The following is an 8,783-nucleotide window of genomic DNA, read 5'->3' as shown; positions in this document are numbered from 1 at the left end:
CACACTTAATTCGTTCCTAAGGGGGACACACAGTGCGCATGGACAACAGGAGGACAACCTGTGGTGTATGGGTTTTAATATTTAACAAAAGTTAGCTGAAACCCCCACTAATTATTCAACAATGTTCACCGAGCCTGAGGCAAATAAGTGTTGTGATAGGAAAAACATTCTCTTTCTTTGCTTCCAATTTGTGACACACCAAGGAAATGAACATGTGGATTCTGGTGAGTAGACCACATGTTCAATCTGTGAACTGCACATGACAGAACCAAAAACTGAATTTAACCGGACAACATGTAGTGAATGTGTCAATGTACATTTGAAAGAGAGTTTTATGGGTTAATCTTCTAAAATAAAGACAGTAAAGGCCAGTTCAGTCTGAAAATGCCCCTGCTTTATTCTTTTATTATTGAGAGTAAGTGATGCAAGTTTACTAGACCAGTCACCAAGTTGAGCAAGGCAAAACCTATGCAACCTGGGTTTACTTTCAACACTAAATTGAAAATTGATCTAATTCAAGTGAAGTTAACTCAAGTGCAGTTTGCATTTACATCATATTACCAGATCCTAAAACAGTTGCATGCATTTAAAATCTATTTTTGATAGTATTAAGATGTGCTTGTGCTGTTGCACTATGATCACTTTGAACTAAGTAATTGAAGCATGATATAGTGCAATCCTCAAACAATCAGAGCAAGTGCATCTCTGAAATCAAACAAGCAGTTATACTGATATGCATCTTTTATAGCCGCATGAATTCAAAATCTCTTTTATGGGATAAGGGTATTCTTGTGACTGTTACACTGGGTTTAAAGTAAAATGCATGACTTTTAGCCAAGCTGAGGTCAATTTACTGTGTTCTTTAGGTTGGAGGCTTTATTTTCACAGTATTTCTCCTCAACCTGAACCAGGGACATAATCTGCTGCTCAACACTCAGTGATGGACTTGTACTATTATAGTAATAATTACTTCATGTCAGGCAAAAATCATTGGGCACTCAGCCTTTTGATCCATGCTTGTGAAAAAAGCTAGCTATATTGAGAACTCTATTCATTAATAAATAAATTCTGTGTTGAAATATCCCTCCCAATTCCTAGCAAATGATGAACTCACTTAAAAAGTAAAACTGTGGGCAGGAGCACTAATGGTAAAGAATTACAATTTTAATACTGTCATTGCATATTAAAATTTTTCTTATCCTTATCATTACTACTATTACAATAATCATCACACTCACTATTACAACCACTATCATTATTTTATGGGCCTGAAGTCAAGATTCCTTACTAAAGCCTCTTAAAAATCTGAGGTACACTGAAACATCAGCCTTCCACCCCTCCCACCTTGTAAGATGTCTGATCTCAGAAACTTTGGTATGTACTGTGGGATGAACACCTTCAGGGAAAATTAATTTGATATGGTGAAACACTGTGCCACACAGTGGACTTTTGAGTCCAGCATTAATATTAGAATATCCTGAACTTTAGTTGAAAGGTCTGGATTTTCATTCTTAACACTTAACACCATAACACAGTATTCATAACCTCCACACTGTTTTACATTTCCTACTGCACTGACAAGGACAGTCAGGAACTTCTTGAATGGTAATAATTTCCTTTACTTTCATAACCTTCACATTGAAAATAGGCCACACTGTCCCTGGAGAGGCAGTATTCCTGATAGGGTTTATTCAAGAACTGCACAAGCTCTAGGAACTGTGCAAGTCAGTCCAGTATGCTAAATTGAACAGAAAAATGTCCCAAAGAAGGGGCAAAAAAGGTTTTTGTCAATCATGTTCAGCTTGCTTAACAAAATTGCTAAAAAAGAAAATGGTATGTTTCAAAAATTTTTTTAAGCACTGAACACTTGCTTTGATAATAAAGTTGTACTTTAAAAAGGAAGGTTATAATGAAGGACTCCATACCAAACTTATTTTAGTTAGAAAGGCTTTACAAGTCATGAGACACACTAGCTTTTTGATTAAGAATCCATTGTTTGAGAGCCTGGATTCCACCTACTGTCAGCACACAGTGTTCCTCCACAAATCCTTCAGGAAGTGGGTTGTGAAGTCCAATGGCCATACTGGCCTTCAATGCAACACTGCCGTCAAAATTAACAAAACACATGCGAACAGTGAGTTCTGTTGAAGGTCTAAGGAATGCTGGACCTCCAGGCATGAGTGCGACTGACACCTCTTCAAAGATTGCATCACACATTTGCTGTGCAGTGGTGATACCCCGATTGGAAAGTGCACATCTGATGACTTCAAAATCAGGGAACATGTAGAAGCCACCCTGAGGTTTCACAGCTCTCACCCCTACTTCTGTAAGGTGCTGATAACTATAATCAGCTACAGCTGCCAGGATGCGGCATTCATGGGCTATGTAAGCTTTTGACTCTTTGGATGGAGTAAAGCAAGTTACAGCAGCATACTGCATGGGTGCAGCCGCACATGTGTAAGAATGGCTTGCAGCACTTTTGACAGCATCTAACAAGGGTCTCAATTGAGCTGGGTAGATCTGATAGCCTACCCTCCAACCACCTGCACTGGCCCACTTAGACAAACCTGAACTCAGAATGGTTCCTTCTGGATAAAACTTTACCAATGAACAGTGAGAGTCTGCAAAGTTCAAGCGTCCATAAATCTCATCGGACAGTACGATGGCATTGTGTTTTATAAGCACCGGCAGTAATTCTTTCCAGTGTTCCTGAGTGTAAGCAGTTCCCGTAGGATTATCGGGGTTGACCAAAACGATGATTTTGTTTTTCGCGGATGATCGGCTAAGAGCTCGATCTAATATGTCCGGAGTGACCCGCCAGTCGTGCCGATACTCAGTTGTAATAACTATGGCATCGTGGTGCGCAAGGCGAGCTTGGGGCTTGAATGTTGTCCACGTAGGAGACAAAACGAAGACATCACCACTGAAAACCGCGAGGAGGAGGAAGATCAGTTCCTTAGAGCCTGGTCCAACAATAACGTTGTCTGGCAAAACTTCAAAACCGTCAAATTCTCGATGAAATTCACAGATGGCGTTCCTCAGCTGCGAGATTCCAGCCACGGGAAGGTAAGTATTCTTCTCGGCGTTCTGTGCGAGAACCAAGCGAGCTGACTCCATTACTGGAAATGGTGACTGACCGAACGCTAGATGATATACTGGCTTTCCAGATGCCATAAGCTCTTTCACCTTCTCGTTCAATAGTAAGTTTGAGGCAGGAGCGTAGTCGTAAAGATCCGACCTGACGAGATCCTCACTGACTCTAGCCATAGTTCTTAATTTTTTGGTCGGATAACTTCAAGTCAAATCAATGTTCCTTGCAATGCATCGTGGGAATGTTTCTAACCCTCTGGAGAAAAACGTGTTGCTCAGTTGCTGTTTTCATTAAACAGTAGTTAAACCTCGCTGTGTTGCATGGAGTGTGGATGATAAAGTTTCTTTTTTAGGTTACTGCGAATGCTCCGAAACAATAGAGGTGGTTAAATGGTGGTAGTAATCTTGCCCGTGGACGCCGAGCTCCTTATAATTAGTTTGCATCGCTCGTCATGGTAAGGCGCACAATTATCTTTTTAAATACAACCTTGTTCTAAACACAGCACAGAGGATTGACCAGCGCCCTGCTTGAGTGCATACTTATTTCGACAATTTTACTGAAGTTGTGATTTGTTCTTTAGGTAAACCCGACTCGTATCATTTTCACCAAGATCATTCCTTACGTTCAAATTGACTATTCTAGAAACTCACGAGATGTGGAGACAAAGAAAAGAGCTTAGCAGCGATATGTGCAACTTATTAAACAACGGAGACAGGAACAATTACTTGTGCTTCTTCATGTTCGGTTTACTACAACGCCGTAACAAATCTTACAGGTGCTGAAGCCACGATTCGACTAACTGCAGAATAACATGCTACTCAGTTACATGTCATTGAATAAGAATAGATTCTATTGTGCTATGCCCCGTTCTTGAAAGCCACACGACACATGTAAATGAGGTGGATCAAAGTGGCAGGGCATTCCGCAATTACTCCGAGAAATCTGTACAGGCGACCAAGGTCAAGATTCTCTAACACGGATTGACCTAACTCTAAATGATGATATTGCCAAATAAAGAGTTAAAGGGAATAATATTATTGTGCTGACACTTCTGCATGTTGACGTTGTGACGTCACTGGTGTGATCTTGAGGTTAACCAGAGGGCCATTTTCTTGTTCTCGCGATCCAAGCACAAGAACTAGGCTTGGTGCGAAGTTGCCTTCTCGAGCCCAGGGTCATTTTGGCTCCTCGTGAGTTGTATGGTCATGGGGAATTATTATCCACAATACATATTATGCCCATATAATGTCCTATAATAATTTCCCATTCATGATTTACCAAGGAATTTGGCGACCATATCACTGACAAGGAGCTAAAATGACCCTGGGCTCGAGATTGGTCGGTGTCAAGAATGAAGAGTTGTGGTAGTGAAAATGGGCGAAAATTTCTCGAAATTCAATGTGGGAGAGAGGCAATCACTTAAGTGAAAGCAGAAAAGGAAAGAAAAAGGCAGAACTGATCGATCTATGCAAGAAGGTCGCCAGAAAGAAACAGAAGACCTGACGTTCTAGAGCTCTTGTTTACATAATTTAACCATTGCTTTTTTTCCTGCTGGTTCGTAGCGAGAGCTTATGTGGCAGTGGGTTCATCAAGAATCTCGGATTCCTCTTAAAACCCATCGGCGTTTATTTTCTGTAAATGTGCTCTACTATTTGTGCGACTCGAAGTACACGAGACAAGCAAAAATCTCAGTAGAATTGTAAATGAACTTTACAGTTCGTACGACTCGGAGTTCACGAGACAGAAGCAGAAATCTCAGAAGAACTGTGACACGAAACATCAAGGGCTTCCATTACCAAGACTAAAGTTACGAAATCCTACAAAAATTCTTTAACCAAATGACTATATCGTCACGCAGTTCTAAGTAACACAAGTCTTAGTTCACTCTGTTACACTTTCTTTAATTTACGAATGACACCAAACGAAACAAAATTGAAATATGTAGTTTGCGAAATGAACTCGAAATATCTGTAATTTGCAAACAAGAAGTGCGCGAAACTATGGCCACCGGCGGGAAGAATCAACCGATCAATTCACTCTAAATGTGGATTACAGCAATTTATAACAACTAGGAAAAGTGCCAAAGGAAAATCTTCGTTGTGTACTTTGCGAAATCTTGTACGTTTGCGATGAATTATCGGAATGCGTGACGCGACACTTTCCCCGAATTGAAAGCGTCACGCATTCCTCCTCAGCAGTAATCTCATTCCATTGTCCAAAAATCTTCGATGATGGCGTGAAATCAGAAAAAAAGTTTAGGTTGGGGTTAAAGTATTAATAATAGTTGATATTATTTGCGAGGTTGCGTATGAAATCTATGCATGTGGTGAACTGACCGATCCATCCTTTCAGCCGGTGGAATTCACTGAACTGATACTCGTTTCGCAAATTACAGATTTTCTTTCAGCAAATTACAACTTTCCATTTCGTTTTGTTTCGTTTCGTAAATTACAAAAGCCCTCGCTTCGAATCCGCAAGAAAAAACAACGATGTAAACAAATATGACATAAAAGCAACTGAGGCCAGAGAACTCTGGAGAGTCAGAGAAGTTGAACGCCCAAGCATTCAAAATTTTAGGTAGTGGAAATATGCCCTCACTTGTTTGTAATTTCTCCTCAGATAAGCTTTTTGCTTATTGCGGTCTTCGGTATAAGAGGCTAGTTTGATTTGTTTCTTTGCTGCAGCTTTCATGCATGTATCAACCACTTTTTTTCTTTCCTTTGCCGCCATCATCCATCACGCCATCAAGTAACTAAATACCTTTCTCCCACAAATAATTTTTCACTCTTCCACACTAAATTTCGGAAAATTTCGGCATATTTCCACTGCCACGGCTCTTTACTCTTCCTCACGCAGTAAATTCGGCACGTTATCATGTGCGCTGAATCGCAAGTTTTGAGGATTTTCCGAATCGATATTGATACTTAAACGTGATTTGAATTACGAAATATAAGGTTATCAAGCACTGTTAAGTTAAGCGGTCTTCAACATGAGGCCTTTTCTTATGTAGTAAACCTAGAAATGAATAACTCGCCAAAATGCATGGGTTCTTTCCAACATAGTAAGCGATCTTACTATTATATTGTTTTTTTCTCTCATATTCATGTGCATGTCGGTGTTTATCCATTGTTCATTAGTCTTTTTGAACATATTAATTTGTTCCACTTATTAGAATTCATTGATTACCGGATAGCCAGATTACCTTCTGAGATTGTTTCATGCACTTTCTTCTTTTTTAGGACAACTTTTCTGCAAACGGCTATATACATACCAACGATACTGTCTGCTTTGTGAATAGTACCTGCTATTCTCTTCTGAACTAGCCAATCGGCCCAATCAGCGCGATTCACTTATGTATACATATGCCAATTAACAATTTTTCACTGGTGCATAGTGATGAATATTTAAAGTGGTGAGGTAATCCACTGACATGGAGATCAATAGTTCTTTTTTCTTAGGCCTTAAGTTACATACAGCAATCTTGCATCACACTTCGCACTCTTATCTGTTTTAAAACTAACATACACATGTGATTTCCTCAATTCAGATTTCAGATCTGATCCTTGTTAAAAATAGTCCTTATTTCAAACTGACCAGCCATATTATGATTAATCCATAACTTTTATTGCTATTGAACAAAAAAATAAAAATAAAAATGTCCCCTTGTGACCAAAGTGAATGAAAAATTCATACTTAATTGAGCACAACAGATGTACTGCATGACTTTTGAGAGGAGATTCCCCAATAAAAAAAACCCCTTTCATAACATTTGTGCATTTAGTCCTTGTGGTTGTTAAGGTCCGACACAGTTTTTTTCATGTTCAAGTATTAGCTGGGGTAAAATTAACTACAAGCCTCGCTGGCAGAGGCAGCTGTTTTTCCTCAACTCAGAACGTCAGATCAAAGCAGCATCTTGACTGCATGACTCCCCAAGACTGAACTACAGCATTAGAGTAAACAACTTCCTCAAACAGCATATACACCATGACTATACCACAAAAGCACATTTAAGAAAAGCATAGAAGAACCGTACCCTGCTTTTAATAAACTGCACTGTCTATTTGTAGCAAAAATTCGTACAGTATATAGATTGTGTTAGTCAGTACGCCATTATATATCTATGATCCCCACCCTCCTTTGTGATACTAAGGGCAAGGAAGATGAGATTCTCACTTGGATCCAGGCTTAACAGGTCTTAGGCTTTTAGTGCTGCGTATATGTCTGGGTTAAAGTTTTCTGTAAAGTTTTTAGTCAACCCAATTTTCCTTGAAACAGAGTAACCATGAGCTTTAAGATTCTTATAGGACTTAAACTTCTCCGCCGTGAAATTTAAGTAAGTAAGTAACTTTATTTAACCACATATCGCATATGAGCGAATAGCTCGTTTAAATGCAAATGTTCCATAAAAAATTGACATAATTTACATGTATAAATAATAAGTAATAGGTAACCAGGAAGGAACAAAACCAGGAAGCGAGTAGACCAACGTTGTTTTGTAGATTTATTTGCAAGGTAGATGGACAAAGGTTTGAAGAGTACCCAGTAGTGTCATCGGCATAAAATCTTAAAGAGCACGAAATATCTGAAAAATTCACATCGTTCATATATATATTGAAGAGAAGGGGGCCCAAGATTGAGCCTTGAGGAACTCCACACCTCATAATTTGCCAATCCGACAAAATACCGTCAGTCTTGACATGTTGCTTACGGTCAGTCAAGTAAGAACGTAGAAGTTGTAAGGCGTCTTTAGTTACACCATAAGCTGACAGCTTTGCAAGAAGCAAATCATGATTGATAGAGTCAAATGCTTTGGAGAGATCTATGGTAATTGCTGCAGAGTGTTCGCTTAGGGTTAGAGTCTAATTTTTTCCTAATGTCTTCGAATGTCTTGAGAAGGGCTGTCGAGTGTCCTTTCAAGAAACCAGACAAATTCCCGCTGAGAAAGTCAAGAGAAAACTCACATAACTGATCAAAGATAACTCTTTCCGCTACCTTTGAAACAGCCGATTTAACAAATAGAGAAGCCTTGACTGTGCTCTGTTCTGTTATAAAGCACGCAGGAAGCGGCTAGAGCACGAAAGAAGTGTAGGGAGAAACACGAGACGTAGTCGAGTGTTTCTTCCCACTTCTTGAGCGAAGAACAGTGTCGTCAGCATGCTCTATACTCTCATAGAGCACGCTACAATAAGCCAATCAGAATCCCTGTTAGAATGGTTCAAATAATCTGATTGGCTGTACAAGACAAAAGCTGTCAAAAGTGTCAAACCATCAAAGTTCAAAAACCACCAAAGTTCACACTCTGCGATAGTTTACGAACAAAAATAATTCGGCAGGTCGAATTTAACGCTTTTGCCTGAAGTTTTTAATTCAGAATCTTGAAGTGAAATGATCCGTGAACTTCAGCCGAATTATGGCTCATAAAAACACGCGGGTTTTTTCACATGACAAGGTAGAAAACAAACTGTTCAAGGCGAGTGTTTTTTAAATGAACGACAGCCGAATTCACCGGAACATGAAGATCGCTCGGGATGACAGCGCCGCAAAACTCGGCTGCAGTGACTGAAGTGACTTTCCACTCAACACATTGGAAAGGATATCAGAGCGAGCTCTTATTTTTTCACTCGAAGGGCGGCATGATAAGTGAGCCGCGATGGACTTCAGCATGATCATATTTTCTCAGACACCGTCATGA

General features: G+C 39.6%; 1 protein-coding gene across 1 annotated transcript; it reads right to left on the bottom strand.

Annotated features, from left to right (window-relative positions):
• Positions 1 to 372: 372 nt before the first annotated feature.
• LOC113680000 (uncharacterized) lies at positions 373 to 3,363 on the bottom strand. Its single transcript, XM_089202775.1, has one exon. The coding sequence runs from the start codon at positions 3,265 to 3,267 to the stop codon at positions 1,951 to 1,953; it is 1,317 nt and encodes a 438-aa protein (XP_089058901.1). The 5' UTR covers positions 3,268 to 3,363; the 3' UTR covers positions 373 to 1,950.
• Between the last annotated feature and the right edge of the window lie 5,420 nt (positions 3,364 to 8,783).

The sequence above is a fragment of the Pocillopora damicornis genome, chromosome 4 (assembly GCF_964200805.1).
Source record: "Pocillopora damicornis chromosome 4, jaPocDami1.2, whole genome shotgun sequence".
NCBI classification, from domain to species: Eukaryota; Metazoa; Cnidaria; class Anthozoa; order Scleractinia; family Pocilloporidae; genus Pocillopora; species Pocillopora damicornis.
The sequence above is the reverse complement of the archived record's forward strand: the minus strand, read 5'-3'. Positions and strand labels throughout refer to the sequence as shown.

Bases quoted from the DNA above. Each gene is read 5' to 3' on its own strand.
- LOC113680000 (XM_089202775.1), bottom strand. From the start codon at position 3,267: ATGGCTAGAGTCAGTGAGGATCTCGTCAGGTCGGATCTTTACGACTAC.